The sequence below is a fragment of the Schistocerca gregaria genome, chromosome X (genome assembly GCF_023897955.1).
Source record: "Schistocerca gregaria isolate iqSchGreg1 chromosome X, iqSchGreg1.2, whole genome shotgun sequence".
NCBI lineage: Eukaryota > Metazoa > Arthropoda > Insecta > Orthoptera > Acrididae > Schistocerca > Schistocerca gregaria.
The window spans coordinates 29,506,606-29,529,400 of record NC_064931.1 but is presented as its reverse complement, the minus strand read 5'-3'; the positions used below and the strand labels follow the sequence as shown (position 1 = coordinate 29,529,400).

Here is a 22,795-nt window from a genome sequence, read left to right as displayed (position 1 = left end):
ATACTAGACTTATTGCATGGAGGGTTGTGAGTTGAAAACTCACCCGAACTGTAAAATTATAATTTCTATGTTTAGTTTGAGTACATTCCAGAAATATCCACAAATGTCAAGAAACATTGTACTGGAATGTTCTGTAACTGTATATATACCGTATGTCTTCTGGCCAGACGCAATTAGCTCCACGCTCTTGTATGTGCAAGTGCCGAATAAACCTTTGTTAAGTGAAGTTATTGTTCGTCATTCATCTAATTACACCTTCTTATATGTCACATTATTCTGGTGGAGACGCTGGGTACTGGAACTTGTGATAGGGCACATTATCGATGACACAGTGGCTCCCATCAGGCCATGACAGAGCCGCCAGTTACATGGCAAGAGACCAGGGTTTGAGCCATATTTAACAGATTGCAACCTGTCGGAGATAGAAGAAGAAGACGTTATGAAGACAGCAACTGTGTGCCACCACATGAGATATCCTTCCAGGTTCTCTGGTGACAATGGCCATGATCCAAAAATTGGCTGAAGGTATATGAGCAATAGCCAAATTTAACAATTGGGATGACACCATGTGTTTGGCTAACGTATTTTCCAACTTGGAGGGCACTGCCAAGCAATGATATGAGAACAACGAGGAGAAGCTCACAAGCTCGGAAGTATTCCTGGCAAAACTGTGCAAGTATTTAAGCAACACACAATGACAGAAGTGCAAAGTTGAAGATAAATTAAAGTACAGGGCACAGCATCCAGGAGAAGCTACAGCATCCTACATTCAAGACATCTTGAAGCTGTGTAAAATAATTTATCCTAGAATGAAGGAGGAAGATAAGGTTGCACATCTCGTGAAGGGTGTTGCTTAGGAGATGTATCAAGCCCTACTCCTGAAGGAGGTTTCGACAGCAAAGGACTTTATAAAATGGTGCCAGTATATCGAGACAATGCATCACAAAAGAATTACATGCAAGAAGCTTGAACGGCTTCCAAACGTTGTATCGATGTCTGCAATGGAGGAAGGAACTGATTTCACAAGTTTTCTTCATCAGATAATGAGAGAGGAAGTTCAGAAGGCACTTGGATTGTACGGCGAGACCGAGACGCTTCAAGAGGTCATAAGGGAGGAAGTGGAACAGACATTGAACCCAATCTCTCGTCCTTTATTTCCCTTTAAAACAGTGAAAAAGTTGAGACCCAGGCAAAGTTATGTGTCTACAATGCCGCATGAGGAACCTGTTTAGGCACCAAGGAAGACTGACATCTGTAGAACCCAAGATAACCAACCAGTACGTTTCCACTGCAGACGACTGGGACATGTGGTGTGCTATTGTCAAAAAAGGCGGGCAGATATTTGATGACGCCCATGCTAGAAGACAGCAGACCAATTTTATCTGACGCCAACTCCGGGATGACAAAGATGAACAAGAAGATGTGGGTGCATGATAACATAGATTACCATCGCCACAAGCTAGCCAATGGAGAGGACGCACCCCAACACACTGATCAAGGTCTCCATTGCTGTTTAGAATCTCCAGCCGATCACTTAGCCACCGTCACCTGGAAAACTAAAGGGTGGGACCTTCCTTGGGGGTGAGGCCGCCGAAGAGAAAAATCCTCTGCCATCGATCACTACAAAAATGATAGGAAACTACGTCAATATCCTCATGGATGGCTGACAAGCCCAAGCTCTTGTGGACTCTGGAGCATCATATTCAGTCATTTCAGAGAAGTACCATTGCCAGTTACTGAAAACCGTATTCATCTACAACAAAACATTTCTGCTGAAGGTGGCTAATGGGAAATATGTAAAACCTACAGGAAGATGCATCATTTGTGAGGGTATAAGTAGCTATACACAGCCCTTAGAATTCATCGTCTTACATGACAATTATGGATTGTGGTCACTCAAAGATTATGCTACATGAGATGAGATAGAGTGGACAGGAAGATGCGCATCAGAGAGTGTGGAGACTATATGTGCTGGATGAAGTGATAATTCCTGCAGTCAGCGCTAGAAAGGTAACTGTCATGCATCTTGTAGTGGAATGTAAGATAAGCATACCACCGAAGAATAACTTGGTCATCTGCCGTCTCGTTTAAGAATGAATTCGGTGAATTGTGGATACTTAACTGTCAACGAGAACCACAGATCATTCCAAGACACATATGCATAGCAAATGCTGAGCTGTTAATTGTTGAAAAACTGAACATAGAAATCTCCCATGCCAAGTCTGTGGGCGAAATTGGCGCTACTACTACAAGACAAAATCTTCTAGCTCGATTATCACCAGGTCTCACTAAGGAACAACAGAAGAAGCTGCTTGCATTCTTCAAGAGTTCTCTGAATGCTTCAATTCACAGGTGAAGAACAAATTAGACAAATCGATGGTGAAGCACCGGATTAGCACTGGAGACCATCAAACAATAAGCCAGAGAGCAACGGAATGTCAAATAAGTCATGACTAGGTAGATAAAATGATGAAGAATGACATCATTCAGCTTTTGCAGAGCCCATGGTCGTCACCAGTGGTTCTCGTCAGGAAGAATGATGGCAGTTGGCGCTTTTGTGTCGATTACAGGAAGGTTAATGAGATAACTAAAAAGGACATTTACCCCCTTCCACGAATTGACGATACATTAGATTGTCTGAAGGGGGCTAAGTTTTTCTCAACCATGGACATGTGCTTGGGATACTGGCAAATCGAAGTAGATGAGGCTGATCGTGAGAAAACTGCATTCATCACCCCTGAGGGCCTGTATGAGTTTAAGATCATGGCATTTGGTTTGTGTAATGCACCAGCAACTTTTGAATGGGTGATGGATAATATTCTAAGTCACCTGAAGTGGATGATGTGTCTTTGTTATTTATATGACATTATAGTGTTCTCAGAGACATTTGATGAACACATAAAAAGACTGAGGGCCGCTCTTAAGTGTCTCCAACAAGGCGGACTAGAACTTAATCCAAGAAAGTGCCTCTTTGGAGCAAAAGAAATCAAAATACTTGGACACCTTGTATCAAATGAAGATGTGCAGCCAGACCCAGAGAAGGTGAGATCTGTAACGGAATTTGCTATTCCTTAAAGTATTAAAGATGTGAAAAGCTTCCTCAGAGTTGTTCTTATTACCATCATTTTATTCAAGACTTTTGTATCAAAGCCAGGCCACTCCAAGACTTGTTAAAAGCCAATGCTAAATTTATCTGGGGTGGTGCTCAACAAGATTCTTTCGATGTGCTGCGAAAATCTCCGACGACTGACCCTGTACTTGGTCTATATGACGAGAGAGCACCTACAGAACTACACACAGGGAAAAGAGAAGGTTATAGTCCATGCTTCTAGGACACTTACAAAAGCCAAGAGAAACTACTCAACTACAGAAAGGTAATTTCTTGCTGTGATCTGGGCCATGTGCATGTTACAGACCATCATTCACTTTGTTGGTTGACAGGTATCAAGGATCCAACAGGACGACTCGCCAAGTGGGCAGTACGTCTTCAAGTGTATGACACTACCATAGTGTACAAAAGTGGAAGAAAAAAAACCAAGAAACCCTGTGCAAGACATACGATAAGATCCACAAGAGATTTTTCTAGCCAGGTTTGTTGAGGAATGTCCGTCACTGTGTGTCGCACTGTCGAGAGTGCCAGAGGAGAAAGGCAGTTCCTCAGAAGCCACCTGGCCGACTCATACCAATTCCACCATCAGAAACACCTTACAAGCATGATGGGATTGACCTCCTCAGACGATTACCAAAGTCTGCTAGTGGCAATAGATGAATTATTGTTTGCACAGATTATCTGACATGCTATGCCATTACAAAAGGCGTGAAAACAGCCGAATTCATAATAGAAGACACTGTATTAAAACATGGTGCCCCAAGGTTGTTAATTATGGATCGAGGGAAGCTTTTTCAATTGAATCTTGTGACACAGATAAACAGCTGGTGCAACATTACTTATCACATGACGACTGCCTACCATTTGCAAACTAATAGGCTTACTGGACACCTTACTAAGACCTTGGCTGACATGCTATCAATGTTCATCAATGTTGAGCAGAGCCACTGGAATGAGGTGCTACCTTTCATGACGTTTGCCTGCAACAATGCCAAACAAAACACCACAGGATTTACGTAATTTTTCCCAGTGCATTGGCGTGAGGCAACTACGACAATGGACACTGTGTTTCCATTACATCCTGATGACGTGGATGATGACTACATTGGCCAGGTGTTAACCAGAGCTGAGGAAGCTCGGCAGTTACCTCAACTCCTCATGCTGCAGGCGCATTCGGGAGGACGACGGTTCAATCCCGTCTCTGGCCATACTGATTTAGGTTTTCCGTGATTTCCCTAAATCGTTTCAGGCAAATGCCGGGATGGTCCCTTTGAAAGGGCACGGCCGATTTCCTTCCCAATCCTTCCCTAACCCGAGCTTGCGCTCCGTCTCTAATGACCTCGTTGTCGACGGGACGTTAAACACTAACCACCACCACATGCTGCAGGCTCAAGAAAACCATTGTCGAAGATATGATGCGAGCCACTGCCCTGTTGCCTACCAGTCTGGTGAACTCATCTGGATCTTCACTCCTGTTTGGAAGGTTGGTATCTCTGAGAAGCTCCTCAGGCGTTACTTTGGACCTTATAAGGTTGTAAAACAGTTGTCTGATGTTACTTATGAAGTTGAAGGTTTCGATCCCGACACAAGACGACGAAAGGTCAGAGATACAGTCTACATCCTTTGAATGAAGCCCTATAGGGATCCTGCAACCCAGGGGAAATTTGAAGCTCCAGCAACAGGCAACAAGCAGAAAGGTGACAAAGAGCCTAGCGGCAAAGGAAGTTCTAAGAAGATCACCGCCAGGGCGAACATCAGTCATCAAGAGTCAGAGTATGCAGGACTGATGACTCATTCCCGGACTAGGAGGATATGAAACCAAGATGCTGTTCTCTTAAGGAGGGAGCAACGTCGCAGAAGAAGCTGCATAATGCATTCACCATTGTGTAGTGGTTATGATCCTAGACTGTTCCATGGAGGGTTCTGAGTTTAAAACTCACCTGAACTGTAAAATTTTAATTTATATATTCAGTTAGAGTACATTCTTGAAGTGTCCACAAATGTCAAGAATCATTGTACTGAAATGTTCTGTAACTTTATATATACAATATGTGTTCTGGCCAGAGGTAGTTCGCTCCACACTCTTGTATGTGCAAGTGCTGAATAAGCCTTCTTCTGCATGACACTATTCAGACACCGAAGTATTCTCTACTGAAAATATTTGTGCACAATATAAGCCATAAGTGGTTGAGTGTTCATTAGCACCTTGTAGAATTAAATCATCACCTATTGCACTGGTGTGGTCATATACAAAAGGATGAAAAATATTGAGACAGTCTTAGGATAAGTGTGAAATTACACACAAAAGCCAGTTAAGAAAATGTGTTTTCTTTACTCATTATGAGAGCCTGAAAAGTATGAGACAAGCTTGGTGGTTACATTGTAGCAGTGCTGGGAGTGACTACTTCGTTAACTGGCGTTGTATTCCTTTCTGCTTCACTATTTAAAATGGCCTTCCAATGCTGGCATAACTTTTCAATTCTGAAACTCTTGAAATAACATGGTTTTGAGGTGAAGAACTCATTGAGCCATGTTTGGAGACCATTTTCATCCAGAAAGGAAGTTTCTTGAAGGCTGTTAGAGAGTAGAAAAGGTGAAAATCTGAGTGCTTAAGATCGAGTTAATAAGGTTGGTGTGGAATGACTTCCAAACCCAACTCCAGTATAGTGTTTTTCATCAGTCCAGCTGAATGCAGGTGTGCATTATTGTGGAGAAGCACCACTTCACACAGTCTTCCTGCTCATTGTTCTTTGATTGCGCCTGCAAGACATCTCAGTTATTGGCAATAAATGTCAGCAGTGATGGTTAAACCTCGGGTAAGCAGTTTGTAGTACACTGCACCATCGCTGTTCCACCTGATGCATAACATTTCTTTTGTGAATGTGCCAAGATCTTTGTACAGGAGTTGCTGCTTTGTTTGGGCTTAACCATTCACTTCTTTCCCTTATGTTAGCATAAAGACACCATTCTCACCACCAGTAATGACACAGGATAGGAATGTAGGAATGGTCAGTGTTGTTCACAAGCCAATTGATGACGAGCAAGCAGAGATGGATATGGGGTCACCCACTGATATATTTTTTTATTATTATTACTGAACCTTCCCTATTGCATGTGTATGTTGCACAATGGTTGAATGATCACAGTTCATCACATTTGCCAGTTCTTGAGTACACTGACATGGATCATTTGGGTTAATGTGTCTAATTTACCTTCATCCAATTTCGAAGGTGTTCTTGAAGGTGGAGAGTCACTGATGTCAAAACAATCCTCCTTAAAATGAGAATACCATTTTCTTGCCATGCTCTGTCCAGCGGCACTATCCCCATACATGGCGCAAATGTTTTTGGCTGCCACCATTGCTGTGACCCCACTATTAAACTCAAACAGAAGAATATGATGGAAATTTTCTGATTTCTCCACTTGGCACTCCATTTACTAGCATCCACAGCACCACTCACTATGTCCAAATGACAAAATGGCAATATGTAAACTCAAACATCGACTGTGAACTACAAATAAAAAATGACAGTCGATAAATAAACCCATACTAACTGGAATGCCAACATGCAAAACAAAAATGCTATGAACTTATGCACCAGCCTAATACTTAATGGCAAGAAAGCTTTAGGTATGGGCCTGAAGATAGAATAATAAGCTACTGAGTTCGCAGCAGACATTAACTGAAGTAAAGATGCAGCAAAACCAAGGCAAGAGGGGACAACCAATCCCTCAATTGAAAATAGATGATGTTTTAGTGGAACTGTCTTGCCACTGACAGAGCAGATTTTGGGATACCAGGGACCATCCTAAACAGATTCACTGGACTGATCCAATGTTTTACTACTGTGCCATATATACAGTATGTTTTGAGAGGTGGCATTACTCATCAAATCAAGATAAGTAAGACCAGTAAACATGCATCCAAGGATGCATACTTTCTGGTACAAATACGTGTTTACAGGTGGTGTTCAACATGGTGTCCATTCATTACAATGCACCCCTCAGCCCTGCGGCTTAAGGAATGGCACACCCTTTGAAATATACCCTGTGGTTGTAGTAGCTGTTGGCTCGCATTAAAGATGCGACCCTGTATTGTTTGCACATCATTGATTGGTGTGGCGTAGATCAATTCCTTCAAGTGTCGCCATAACCAAAAGTCTAGGGGATTGAGATCTGGGGAACAAGCAGGCCAAGGCATGCCCCCTGCCCCCCAACCAATCCAGCAGTCCTGAAATGTCTGCATCAGATGTTCACACACATTGTGACAAAAGTGTGCTGGTGCACCATCATGCATGAACCACATTTGAATTTGTTGCTGCAATGGCACAGCCTCCAGCAAGGTAGGTAATGACATTAATGAGAAACTGTAGATAATGTGCCCCAGTTAACCTTTATGGTAGCACGTATGGCCCTATTAATCTATTGCCAAGTCTGTCTGCCCAGATATTGATTGAGAATTGGTGTTGATGCCCTCTACCTTGAATTGCTTTGGGATTTACTTCTGTCCATACATGCTGGTTATGGAAATTCACACTTGTGACCCTGCCTCATTGGTAAATAAAATCTTGGATGGGAACAGTGGATTTGTGGCACACTTCTGCAACAGTCACTGACAGAATTGCCATCTGCCATGATGATCCTGTGGTGTTACGGCCTGAACGCACTGTAGATGATATGGGTACAGCAACTGTTCAGGGACTACTTCCCCAGATAAAAAAGTTAGAGTTAGACATGCCTTCTGCTGCTGCTAATCATTGCACATTGGTCCCAGAGGTCTCTTCCAGTGAACATGGCATACGCTCCCCTGTGTCAGGTGTGCGGACTGTGCGGAGCCTTCCATTGTCACTGTCGCAAGGTGCAAGGGTACCTGTGCGTCTCAGACTCTTCAAAAATCTGGTGAACAGCTTATCAGAGGATTCTCTGCACTGTGGATATTTTTCAGTGTAGAAGGCACAGGCTTGCAAGCTATGCCGGTTTGCTAAACCATATCAGAATATCATATCCGTCACTTCACTTGTTGAGTAGTAGGCTTCCATTGCCAGCAAGTGGTGGAAGAAAGAAAATGTAAATTTATTACACCATTTGCACATACAAACAGCACAACAACAGTAAACATGTAAGTGAATCCACATTTGATGAAAACTGACGTAGCATGCAATGTGACTCGAACCACTCAACTGACTGCAGACCACTTAATAGTACATCGAGTATTGTGGGGAAGACATCATAATACCCTGCTGACACATTTGACAGAGTGTCAATGTAATGGCTGTGCTAATATCTGCAACAAAGTGTCGTGCAGCCTCTTCTATAAACACGTTTATCACAGAAAGTATGGACCCATGTTTATTGGGCTTATTTTTCTTGTTTTGGTGAGTACTACTGCCTCTCAAAGTACTAGAAACTTTTGTAACACCCTTTATAAAGAAATCAGTGACTGTAGAAAACTCTCACACATTCAGACAACCACAACTAACACACAAGGCCACAGTTGCCTCTGAGTGCTAAGGACCAATTGCGACTGTGTTTGAAGTAACCAACAATCCAGTTTGGATTGGTATTGGGGCTCCAGAAGAAGCATGGGGTAGGGAGAGGGAGGGACAGCAGAGTAGAGATGGGGAAAGATGTTAGAGCTGCCTCTTCTACACCCTCAGTATGCACCAAAGCTTGACTGCTGCTCCCATCAGACACAGCTGCATTCAGGCCTTACCACCCAGAGATGACATTGGCCCTGTGTGTATGAGTTGTGCTTGTGTGAATGCATGTGTGTTTTCTACTTATGATGAAGGACTTAGCCCAAAAGCTGAATATTTATCTAGTACCTCCCACCGTGGAAGTCGAACACGCGCCAGAACAAATGGACGTGGACAGCCCATAGAGGGCTCCGCTCTGCGGCGGCTGTTCCGTGCAGCGGCTCTTGCGCAGTGAGGGCGCCACCGCTATGCCACATGCAGACAGCGGCCAATAGCCGCTCCCTCTGGTTTCGTATATAGGGACCCGCTCTGCCCTAGTCCAGTCAGTCTGGTACTCGCGCTGGATTGTGTCTATATCTCGGTGGTACTGCGTTCTGGTCGTTGCTCGTTGTTGACGTTTGCCTGGCCCTGGTTCCGAGTGGATTTACTGTTGGTGTTTGGTGTTGTGTTTTGTACAAGCCTCCATTGTTTATCTCTTCCTTGTTGTGTCGGTCATTGTCAGTTGTTGTCGTTTGTCGTCTGACTCGTCCTTGTGTTTACCCGGTAGTGCGTGCTCCACTGCAGGCAGCTTCTCCGCCTGGCACCTCTGATCCACAGCCCAAGACGTTCCCAAGGTTGGTTTTGGTTACTGCAATTTATAGCACTATGTCTGTGACTCAGTGCCTTCTTTGTGTGATGAGTAACACTCTGTCCATTTCATGTGGCTGTTACTCCATCCTAGACTTTCCACTGTTTTAATTTGGTAGTAGAATTGTTTAAAAAATGACAAGTATTAGGAATTGTGGTTTATTTATCTCATGATGTACATTTACAGTCAATTTGGTTTGCATACAGGAGAGATTATATGCGTTGTTATGTCTGTACTTCAGATGTGGATGGTAAACAAAGACATATTAAATTTTATTTGGTTTTTATTTAGTATACTGCAAAAGGTGAGGAACAAAACAATATAAAAATGTATTGAGTCAATTTACACTGAATAACGTAATTGTAATACTACATACAGTGTCAGCTTTGTCAAACAAACTCCCTTAGACTGCAGTACAGTTTTGGTAGTGCAGACAAGCAACTGAATTCAAAATATTTTGGATCTACCATACAAAGGAAAAACTGACATCACATTTCATATGGGAGCTTCCCGGGGCTCCAGGAGAATCTCATTCACAGCACAATAATCTGGTTGTGTAAGAGCATAAATTACTGCCTGCGCAACATCATTTGGTGTTAAAATCTTTACCTTATCACTGGCATCATACATCTCTTTTGCCTGAAAACAGAAATGAAAGTGTAACAGTTACACATATTTGTGATCAACTTCAGGGATAATGATAAGGTTTTAATCACAGCATTATGTCAAACCCCCGTGACAGATTCATCATGTAAAACAGCCTGTATGTAGACATATAATGTACATCAAGAGTTGAAGGTAGCCTGAGGAGTTTTAGAATAAATCTGCATCTCATGGATATACACTGTTTCATTTCATGTACACTTGTGACTACAATATTTTAGAACACTGAGAACTTCCATAACATAATTTATGTATAATTTGTATTTAGTTCGCGTAATAATAAAAGTATTTGAACTAATTGATCTGTAACTTGTGTCATGCTCAGTCAAGAACATATGCTCAGTTTTATCCTTAAACTTCAGCAAATTATGTAAATATGTATGATTATGTGCAAGAAAGTGAAAACAGTTAGTACACAAATATCAACTCAGAGCCAAAAATTGTGCATTTTGCCAACTGTAAAAAATGATCTTGACATCAGGATTATTGAATTAGACTATATACTTACATAATTTACATACTTTAGACTAAAAGTAGCATCTGCAATGAACCATACAAATGTTGGCTTGTTTCCTGCTTTCATGCGGTATGATCAGCCCCAATTGAACATCTCTGTCAGGAAGGTCAATATGGAGCTAGATCAGCTACTTCAGTTGGCTACTTTGTCAGGCATAGGTTTGGTTCCTGTTGATGGTATTGGTAGGTGGGACTTCACAAGACATGGCTCGCATCTCAATAGGAAGGGGAAGGGTAAATTGCCTGGGATGATGAAATGAAATGATCATATGGCATTGTTGGCTGCGAGGTCTGAGATGGGTTCGGCCACCAAGTGGAAGTCTTATTTCAGTCAGCACCACATTGGGTGACTTGTAGCCAATGATAAGGATGAAATGATAATGAGGACAACACAACACAAAACCCAGTCCTCGAGCAGAGAAAATCTCCAACCCGGCCGGGAATCGAACCTGGGCCCAGTGCATGGGAGGCAAGTATGTTACCACTCGGCTAAGCAGGTGGATGGCTGGGATGATAACAAAATCTTTAAGGGAGGGGGGCACTGAAACTCATGGGAGTACCACTTTTTTAGGCTAAGATCAGTGTCCAGTTATCCTTAAATGAAGCTTAATGAGAAGCTCAGGCAGGCAGGTACTAGAGATGTTAAAATATCATAAGATTCTCATAACAGTATAGTAAAAAATAATTTTAGTGTGTCACAAGACTCTCATAAAATCACAGTGATAAATAATGTTAGTATATTGCATCAGAATATCAGGGGATATCTATTGTTTTTTTAGCAGATGTAGAAACTGAGGGTGGAATGGATGTATTATGCCTGCCTGAACATCATATAGTCACAGGTATGGAAATGGTAAATGTAGGTGGATATAAGCTTTCAGCACATGTAAGTAGAGACAGTATGGAGAGAGGAGGAGTTGCCATATATCTTAGAATCTGTCATAGTATGAAAAAATTGGAAACTAAAAAATTCTGAGTAGAGCAACATGTGCATGTGAGCTTAAACTAAATAATGGTACTTTTGCAATTGTAGCCATGTATAGGACATCATTGGCAAATTTTCAGCTATTTTTGAAACAATTATAAACTTTGTTGTGCTATTGCCAGACAGAGGGAAGCAAATTCTTGTTTGTGGGGATTTCAATGTAGATTTTCTGAAAGAGTCAGATAGAAAGCTTGACTTTCAAGTATTATTTGGTTCTTTCAATTTGGCATCAGTTATTGATTTTCCTACTTCGGTTGTATGGGAAACCAGCACACTGATAGATAATGTTTTTATAGACCAAGATAAATTTAATCAAATAAAAACTTTTCCTGTTAAGAATAGTCTGTGTGATAATGATGCACAGCTAGTTACGTATGATATAGCTCCATACAGTAATGCAAAACATTCCTCCACAATAGTGCATTCAATTAACAATTGAAAATTTTAGGGAAAGTGTGCAACAGTTAGACTGGGATGAGTCGTACAGGGAACCTAATGCTAATTTGAAATTTAACCTATTTCATGACACCTTTGTGAGTATATTTGTAAACAGTTTCCTTAAGACAACAGTGAAACATAATTGTAAGAAATGATCTAAAAATCGATCTCTTACTAAAGGGATAAAAATATCTTGTAAACAGAAAAGGGAAATGTATCTGATAGCTAGGAGGTGTAATGATCCAAAACAGTGAAAAATTATAAAAACTACTATACTGTATTAAGAAAAATTATTAAAAAGTCCAGAACTATGTGCATTATGTCTGAGAGTAGCACATCTGATAGTAAAATTAAAACAATTTAGAATATTGTTAAAAGGAAAACAGGGTAACGGAGAGTACAGGAAGAATGTATTTCTATCAAACTCAATGAAAAGTTTGTTAACAAGAAGTCAGAAGCAGAAAACATTTTTAATAATCATTTTTAAATGTTGTAGAGAAAATAAGATCCAGCTATTCATTAGAAAATGCAAGGCATTACATGGAAGAGTCAATACCCATGCAATTTTATAAAATCGAAATTCAATCCACCTCTCCTACTGAAATTAGAAAAATAATAAATTCACCCAAAAGTAAAAGCTCACATGGAATTGATGGCATTTCCAACAAAGTACTAAAAGCTTGTCCCCAATAGATAAGTGGGATACTCAGAAAGATACATAGTAGATCACTGAAACAGGGCATTTTTTCAGATAGATTGAAATACGCTATTGTTAAACCATTGTATAAAAAAGGGGATAGGTCTGATGCTAACAACTAACACCCAATCTCACTTCTGACAGCTTTATCTAACATTCTTGAAAAAGTAATGTATTCAAGAGCAGCATCACATATTTGTAAAAATGAAGTACTAACAAAATGTCAGTTTGGTTTTCAGAAAGACTTTTCAACAGAAAATGCTGTATGTGCTCTCACTGATCAAATATCAAATGCATTGCAGAATCAAACATCACTCATTTGAATATTTTGTAATCCCTCAAAGGCTTTTGATTATGCGAATCATGAAAGTCTTCTACATAAGCTTAAGTATTGTGGTACAAGTGGGACAGTGCACAAATAGTTTAATTCATATTTAACTGGAAGAATGCAGAAGGTTGAAATTAACAGTACAGATAGTCTTCAAGAATCAGCAGATTTCTCTAACTGGAGAGGTATCATGAATGGTGTCCCACAGGGTTCAGTCTTGGGTCCCTTATTGTTCCTAATATTAATGACTTGCCACTTTATATTCATTAAGATGCAAAGGTAGTTCTTTTTGCTGAATAATCAGCTGATGAAACTGTATATAATGTCTTTCAGAAGATTATTAAGTGGTTCTTTGCAAATGGACTCTCACTAAATTTTGAGAAAACACAGTATATACAATTCTGCATAGTAAATGGCAAACCACCATTGATAAATATAGACTATGAACAAAAGTCTGTCGGTAAGGCAGAATATTCAAAATTTCTGGGTGTGTGCTTTGATGAGAAATTGAACTGGAAGAAACACATTGATGGTCTGCTGAAATGGTTAGGTTCAGCTGCTTATGTTATTATGGTTATTGCAAATTTTGGTGATAAACATATCAATAAATTAGCCTACTGTGCCTATTTTCAGTCACTGCTTTCATATGGCATCATATTTTATAGCAATTCATCATTAAGAGAAAAAGTATTCATTACACAAAAGCATGTAATTAGAATAATAGCTGGAGCCCACCCAAGATCATCTTGCAGAGATTTATTTAATGAACTTGGGATATTCACACTACCTTCACAATACATATATTCACTTATGAAATTTGTTATTAATAATGGATCCAGTTTCAAAATTAGCAGCAAAGTGCATAGCTACAACACCAGAAGAAAGGATGATCTTCACTATTCTGAGTTAAATCTGACTTTGGCAAAGAAAGGGGTAAATTATGCTGCCACAAAAATCTTTGGTCATTTGCCAAATAGCATTAAAAGTGTGACAGACAGCCAAACAAAATTAAAAAAAAAAAGAATTTATGAATGGCAATTCCTTCTACTCAATAGGTGAATTTTTAGATCTGTAGTAGCAAGTGTAAAAATAAATAAATAAATAAAAATAAATAAATAAAATAATTATTTTGTGTAAAAAAACTTATGTTAAAGTGATACATTCCACAAAATTACAAAATGTTGTATTCGTGATATGGAACAAATATTGATGTATGTATGTTGGCAGTATGTTTGGATGTTAAATGAAATGCTCACATAGGTTCAGCCATAAATGAAGAATGTGGTAGGTTTCATTTTACTTGTATGACGTAAGAAACTGCTATCAGTACATGGAAGGAAGTAAGATCTACTAAAATATTTATCAAGTATATGGTGTTCATACAAGGTTGCAAGAACATGGGGTATCAAGTGTGTGTGTAATAGGGGAGATTAGAAAGATGATAAACTGAAGAACCTGGAATGGATGATACTTGATGAAAGATGCACAATATCAAACAAACAAACAAAATATTTCAAGAAGTAGTTTCCAGTAATCATCTAGGATTATTTTCAGAGACCCTGGTTACCACTCAAACATATTTTGTAAGTATATTGTCTGACTACAGCACACATGGAAGCATAGAAGATTATATGGTTACTAAGCTCTATCTTTGAATTGAATGGAAATGTACCCATTTTACCTTATTAAAAAAAATATCAATTTTTCACACTTTACAGTGACTTGTTCAACATACAGACAAATGTAAAATGACTGGTAGAAACATTCTGGAGGCATTTGCTTACTACCAATCAATTGTACAAGGTGTAAAACTTTGCTTCCACTGTTTTTTCCCCACCATTTGAAGCTTTAATGAAACAAATTGGTTACACATGTATCGTTGAAAGTATTTTCCATCACTGGCTACTACTTTCTCCCATCTTTTGGGTAGTGTATGAAGCCTGTGTCGAAAAAATTGTTCATCTTTTGAAGTGATACATGAATCGATACATTTTGTGACTTCTTCATGAGATTGGAAGTGCTGGTCAGCCAGGCCATCTGCCATTGATCTAAACAGGTGATAATTCAAATGGTTCAAATGGCTCTGAGCACTATGGGACTTAACTTCTGAGGTTATCAGTCCCCTAGAACTTAGAGCTACTTAAACCTAACTAACCTAAGGACATCACACACATCCATGCCTGAGGCAGGATTCGAACCTGCGACCGTAGCAAAACAGGTGATAGAGAGATCAATGTCTGGAGTATAAGGCAGGTGGGGTAGGACTTCCCACTTTAATGTTCCCTAGTATGTTTTGACCTCTTTTGCAACACGGGGTTGAAAGTTGTCATGCTGCAAAATCACTTTATTGTGCCTCTCGCTGTATTGCAGCCATTTGTCTTTTAGCGCTCTGCTCAAATGCATTAATTTCATTCGATAATGAGCACCCATGATTGTTTTACTTGGTTTTAACACCTCATAGTACACAATGCCAAGCTGGTCCCACCAAATGAGGAGCTTGACCTGGGAGCTGTCGACGTGGAAGCCTGGCCGGGATATCCCCATGACTTTTTGCATTTAGTGTTATTTTAATAAACCCATTTTTCATCCCGGGTCACTATGCAATGCAGAAATTGCTTCTGTTCTTGCCTCTGATGCAACTGTTCACTAACACACAAATGCTGTTCAACGTCTCTTCATTTCAGCTCACACAGGACCCAAGTTCCTTCTTTCTGAATCATGCCCATAGCCTTGAGGCATTTTGGAATGGCTTACTGTGTCACTCCCACTAATCGTGCCAATTCTTCTTGAGTTTGACGTGAGTCTTCACTGAGCAATGTCTCCAATTCTGTATCTTCAAAAACATTCTCTCTTTCACCACTATGCTGATCTGTGGCATTAAAATCACCATTTGTGAAGCGTTGAAACCACTCACAACATGTTCTTTCACTAACAGTGTCCTTAACATATGTACTTGAGAGCAGTTGATGAGACTCAGCAGCTGTTTTCTTCATACAGTAACACCTCCCACAAATGATGAGAATTAGGGTTGTAAACTAACAGTGTCAATCAAGAACAACTTTATGATGCAGACACAAATTGAGTAATGTTTGAATGAGGTTATGTTGACTGAGGTCCAAGCTAACTGCCTGACATCTGCAATCTGTCTCTTTCGACTGCTACTTACCGTTGTCACCACCTATCAGCGAACGGCGAGAGCAAAGTTGTACACCTTGTAGCTTTTGGTCTGACTAGAAAGTTGTTGTTGAAATTGCAGAACTATTTTCAACCTAATTTTTACTGGAATATCATTTATTGCTTTATTTTTACAGCCATTCTCAAAATGTATGGAATATTGTACACTGAAATACTAAACTGAGACAAATTATTAATATATTTACCAATGAGTAAAAGTCAAACATGGTTTGATACTCACTTCTACATCTGTTGAGTGACCATGGAGCTCTGTTTTGACATCGCCTGGTTGGATACAAGTTACTTTGATACCTGTTCCCACTACTTCTTCCCTTAGCGACCTTGACAAAGCTTCAATAAAAAACTTTGTGCCTGAATATACAGCAAGTCCAGCAAATGCCTGAAAAAGAAACGAAGAGAAAATGTTATGAGGGACTTACAGCAAACTTTTGTATAGTTGCACTTTCAGAAGCCTCACCTTCCTTCCAGCATCAGATGATATGTTTATAATGTGTCCACACTTTCTGTCTACCATCCCACCCAACACTGCAGACAGACAAGTCAAAACACCATTTATATTCACATCCACCATTTTTTTCCAATCATGTAATTTTAGGTTTTTCATTAACGTGTAATACATAAGTCCAGCATTATTTACCAATATGCTGATAGGTCCTAACAACGATTCTGTTTTTTTCACTCCTGCACACACCTAAAAGGAAAATTTAAGGTTATTGGTATCAAGGTAACATTATCACACAACATAGTGCATTTAGTTCTAAGAGTTTAATGTATGGTAACCACAGGATAAATATTTTAGGAGTGAGAAAACTCCACATTTAGAGATAAATTAACATCATCAGCTAGCTCTCAAATTGATTTAATTACACTACTAGCCATTAAAATTGCTACACCACAGAGATGACGTGCTACAGATGCGAAATTTAATTGACAGGAAGAAGATGCTGTGATTTGCAAATGATTAGCTTTTCAGAGCATTCACACAAGGTTGGCGCCAGTGGCACCACCTACAACATGCTAACATGAGGAAAGTTTCCAACTGATTTCTCATACACAAAGAGCAGTTGACCAGCGTTGTCTGGTGAAACATTGTTGTGATGCCTCGTGTAAGGAGGGGAAATGCGTACCATCACATTTCTGAATTTGATAAAGGTTGGATTGTAGCCTATCATTATTGTGGTTTATCGTATCGTGACATTGCTGCTGCTGTTGGTCGAGATCTAATGACTGTTAGCAGAATATGGAATCGGTGGGTTCAGGAGGGTAATACGGAATACCATGCTGGATCCCAACAGCCTTGTTTCACTAACAGTCGAGATGACAGGCATCTTATCCGCATGGCTGTAACGGATCATGCAGCCACATCTCGATACCTGAGTCAACAGATGGGGATGTTTGGAAGACAGCAACCATCTGCACGAACAGTTCGACAGCGTTTACAGCACCATGAACGATCAGCTCGGAGACCATGGCTGCGGTTACCCTTGACACTACATCACAGACAGGAGCGCCTGCGATGGTGTACTCAATGGTGAACCTGTGTGTACAAATGGCAAAATGTCATTTTTTCAGGTGAATCCAGGTTCTGTTTACAGCATCACGATGGTTGCATCCGTGTTTGGCATCATTGCAGTAAACGCACATTGGAAGCATGTATTCGTCATTGCCATACTGGTGTATCACCTGGCGTGATGTTATGGGGTGCCATTGGTTACACGTCTCAATCACCTCTTGTTCACATTGATGGTACCTTGAACAGAGGACGTTACATTTCAGATGTGTTACGACCCATGGCTCTACGCTTCATTCAATCCCTGCAAAACCCTAAATTTCAGCAGGATAATGCACAACTGCATGTAGCAGGTTCTGTACAGGCGTTTCTGGAAACAGAAAATGTGCGACTACTGCCGTAGCGAGCACTTTCTACAGATCTCTCACCAATTGAAAACGTCTGGTCAATGGTGGCCGAGCAACTGGCTCTTCACAATACGCCAGTCACTCCTCTTGATGAACTGTGGTATCGTGTTGAAGCTGCACGGGCAGCTGTACCTGTACACGCCATCCAAGCTGTGTTTGACTCAATGCCCAGGCATATCAAGGCCATTATTATGGCCAGAGGTGATTGTTCTGGGTACTGATTTCTCAGGATCTATGCACCCCAACTGCGTGAAAATGTTATCACATCTCAGTTCTAGTATATTTGTCCAATGAATACCCATTTATCATCTGCATTTCTTCTTGGTGTAGCAATTTTAATGGCCAGTAGTGTATTATCCTCATTTTTACTTGAAAGGGTGGCAAACTTATGCTACATTAATGTTTCTTTAGAGCTTTATTTTCATTCACAGGAAACTTTGATTTTTGATTTATTTTTACATCGTTCATTATATTCAACATTCTCTCTTTCACCACTATGCTGGTCTATGACATTAAAATCACAATTTGTGAAGCGTTGAAACCACTCACAACATGTTCTTTCACTAACAGTGTCCTTAACATATGTACTTGAGAGCATTTGATGAGACTCAGCAGCTGTTTTCTTCATACAGTAACACCTCCCGCAAATGATGAGAATTAGGGTTGTAAACTAACAGTGTCAATCAAGAACAACATTCTGATGTCAAGAAGGTTAAATGACAAGAAGGAAACAACTGTTTTTTGGACGAGAGTACACAAAGATGAAGGGAGAGGTGTCAGAGAGAGTAGGAAGCCAAAGATGGTGTATCAGTAAATGCTAAGTCAGCTTTGGTATAGAGATAATATACAATGCGTGATCAAAAAATAATGTGAATTTTTTTTATTGAGGTCTTTATACATTCAGCTTTCAATTTTTTTTAAATGTTGTTGGTACATATGTTCCTGATATATGTTTTCATTTTCAGCTGTTTTGAATATTTGATTTATTGCTGACAGTCAAAAAGGTTATACATATTTTTGACTGCTCAGTGAATTTTTACTTTGTGGTTTTTGATGAATCTGAGTGATGAGTTACACCAGAAAATTATTCCATGAGAGGCTGTTGAGTGGAGATATGAAAAATATGCCAGGAGGTTTATTTGGTTGTCCATGACTAGCAGTTATACAAAGAGCAAAATAAGGTGAACTAATTGTTCGAGAAGGTCAGTAATATGCTTCCTCCAGTTCAAGTATTCATCACTATGTACTTCCAAAAATTTTGAGCATTCTATCATCTGAGTACTGCTTATGTGCTGCATCAATAGAATTGTTAGTATGATTGTCTTTGTTGTACAGATCATAATAAAGTGTTTTTTTTTTTTTTTTTTTTTTTGTGTCACTCCCACTAATCGTGCCAATTCTTCTGGAGTTTGACGTGAGTCTTTACTGAGCAATGTCTCCAATTCTGTATCTTCAAAACCACAGCAACATTTCAAAAGTGGTGTTGAACTTTATTCCATTTTTCAAGTGAAATTTACTTATAACATCAGTTTCATGTTGCATCAACTATTTAGATAACACAGTAGTATCTGGTGCCTCTACAAAGGAAAATTTGCAGAATCACCATGCTCTATTTTCTGTTTTACAGTGTGCAATGTTAAATTGCAATTTGGACATGACACAGTTTTTTCAACCATTTATTATTTATTTGGATTTTGAAGTATTGCATTCTGGCATTAAACCATTGTGCCAGCATACTGATGCTATTGCAGCATTGCCACACCTCATATCCATCAAGGAATTACAGGCCTTATTAGGCAAGATTGTGTACTACCACAAATGCATACCAGATGCTGCTACTGTGGCACAACCACTCCATGCACTATTACATAAAAATGTTCCTCTCCACTGGTCCCCAACTTGTGACTGGGCCATTTAAGTTATTGTTGAAATATAAGCTACAGTCAGCCCCTTGTTTGGTCACTTTTCAGCTGGGCCAACACAACAACAGATGTGCATCTCAGTTTGGTCTTGGCACCATCCTTACTCATAAGTTTGCAGACAGTTCTGAACACCCTGTTGCATAGGCCTCTAAATTCTTAAATTCAGCGCAACAGCATTATTCTCAGATAGAGAAAGAGGCTTCGGCGATCGTGTATGCTCTAAAAAAAAATTCATGTTTTTATATGGGCCTAAGTTTCACCTACTCACAGACCACAAACCACTGGAGTCTCTTTTTAACCCTTCAGCATCCTTGCTGGACAGAGCCATGCATTGCTTGTAGCAGTGGGCTCTTTTCCTGTCGGGATACAATTATGAGATAAATTTTCAACCTACAGTGCAACATACAAATGCTGACACCTTATTGTGTTTGCTGACTGGTTCGAATCCAGAGTTTGATAAGGAGGAATTACTTTGTTTTCATTTAGATGGTCATGGTTGTCCTATTACTAGCACTAAAATTGCAACCACAGTAGCTGTGGATCCTAGTTTAAGCAAAGCTGTTTCTTTTGTGCAACACGGCTGACTGGACAAGCCATCAGGCTGTGCTTCTGATCCTCTAAAAAATTACTTTGCTTTGCAACTTTGTCTTTCTGTCTGGGATAGAGTGCTGCTACAGAGGACACCACTCCTTGGGTTGTACTCGCGTTTGCCCTTTGGTGTGAGGTTGTGTGTTTATTTATTAAATGTGAACCACTGGGGTGTGCCACATACAAAAGCATTAGCATGCAGAAATGCTTTTTGGGCACCCATTGATGGAGGAAATAGCACAAGTTGTTGCAGCCTGCTTGCAGGGTGCCACCAATTGTGTGTCTCCCTGTGCTGCTTTGTCACTACGACTGGATCCACAGCAGCCTCGGGACTGAATTCATGTAGATTTTTCAAGAATTTTTTTGAATTTCTACTTAATTGTAATTTATGCTTATTCCAAGTTTCCGTTTGTGATGCATTGTCTGTCTACTTTTGCGGCAGCAACAATTTCCAAAAATTTTTGCAACGGAAGGCCTTCCATATACGTTAGTTACAGACAATGGCCTCCAGTTTATATCTCAGGAATTTGAAGATTTTTGTAAAAGACATGGTGTTTATCATGTCACAGCTCCTCCTTTTCACCTTTAAGTGAGAGATCAAAAAGGGAAGCAGAATGACTAGTACAAATATTTAAGACTCAGAGGAAAAGTAACTTTTGGCCAGTTTCCCAGTTCTTATAGGTTCACCCCTGTTGGCAATAAGAGTTTGGCATAGGTGTCATATGGTCATCAGCCTGCTTCAGCCAACACTAGGCTGCCCACCTGCACCAGCGCCACAACGCTTCCAACCTGAAACAGCTGTTTGGGCCCAACGATTTGACCGCTGGCTGAAATGGGTGCTACGGGTAATCGCTGACACCTATGCATCATTTACACAGCTGAGGGATGAGCATTGCAACATGTCGACCAGCTATGATCTCGTGTGGGTGCGCCTCAGCCACCCCCGTGTCCTCCATCTGCCCAACCATCTCCTACATTGCAGCCGGGCTGTCACCTTCTACATTGCCACTGCCAACATTTTCACAACTGTCCTCTGCTGTGGGTGCCCCCTTCAGCAGTCAGGGGCCACGGCATGACCCCGGCTGCTGTGCTGTCACAAGCAACACCTCCAGCTCTGCTGTCACCATCACAATTGGCACCACCTGTTCCACCACCTTTGCCACAATCTCCTTCCCTGGGGTTGGACATGGATTTGAAAATGGATGCTACACCAACGTCACTTGTTTTGCCATATCGCTTCTCACTGTGGGGTGGGCACTGCACCTGTCCACACTAATGCCCCTTCTGACCCTACAAATGGGTGGCAGCATGTCAAATGACTCGGCAACCTATGTCAGCCATAGGAGAAATGGACATGAGCACAGTGCTCACTTCTTCACAATGAAAGAGGAGTGCTGTAACTACTAATTTTGTGTATACACTGCTTCATAGTTTTCATGTGAAGTTTATGCTTGATTTGACCACTAGAGGCCACTAGGCCTGCTAATACGACAGCAGTTGTGTGCGCAGCTCCTGGCTGTGCCTCCTGTTGGACTTAATGAATCCACAGGCCGGAGAGCAAGGTTCCACTGGCCACTTGTGTATTACTAATTGTATTGTACTTTTTCTTCCATCTTTTTGTACAGTTCGAGCAATAAATTACAGTATTCTTAGATTAGAATAAGAACAACTATCATTGTCATACCTTAGCAATAGACCTTGAGAACTGAAGAAAATTCTGGTGCTACGTAAAATCGCTAAGCGAGTCTAAGGCTTCCACCCAGTCACTCACTCATTGACCAGTCTGGTGTGGCAGCAGAAGATAGCCAAAGTAAAGCTGAATTTTCAGATTTCACGTTTAAAAAATCTTTCATGCAGGAGAATCATACAAACATACTGTTGCTTGAGCATCTCACAAACTCCCATGTGGAGGATATAGTAATAAGCACCACTGATGTAGAGAGATAACTGAAAGAGTTGACAGCAAATAAGTTACCAGGTCATGATGGAATCACAGTTCAGTTTTACAGAGAGTAGTGTACAGCATTGGCCCCTTGCTTGCATTTATTGCGAATCCCTCATCCAATGCAAAGTCTCAAGTGATTGGAAAAAAGTGCAAGCACCTCGTATATAT

At 40.4% G+C, this 22,795-nt stretch overlaps 1 protein-coding gene and 1 long non-coding RNA gene across 5 annotated transcripts in view; one reads left to right on the top strand and one right to left on the bottom strand.

Moving 5' to 3' along the window:
• LOC126299115 (uncharacterized) overlaps positions 1-22,795 on the top strand; it is a 95,326-nt gene that overhangs the window by 43,197 nt on the left and 29,334 nt on the right. The window lies entirely within an intron of this gene.
• LOC126299109 (uncharacterized) overlaps positions 9,699-22,795 on the bottom strand; it is a 372,168-nt gene continuing 359,071 nt past the window's right edge. For all 4 annotated transcript variants that reach the window (XM_049990789.1, XM_049990790.1, XM_049990787.1 and 1 more), the window contains 3 exons: positions 16,713-16,946; positions 16,476-16,634; positions 9,699-10,072 (listed from right to left, as the gene is read on the bottom strand). In XM_049990789.1, coding sequence (XP_049846746.1) covers positions 9,929-10,072; positions 16,476-16,634; positions 16,713-16,946 — 537 coding nt within the window. In that variant the 3' untranslated portion in view covers positions 9,699-9,928. The remainder of the gene's footprint in view (positions 10,073-16,475; positions 16,635-16,712; positions 16,947-22,795) is intronic.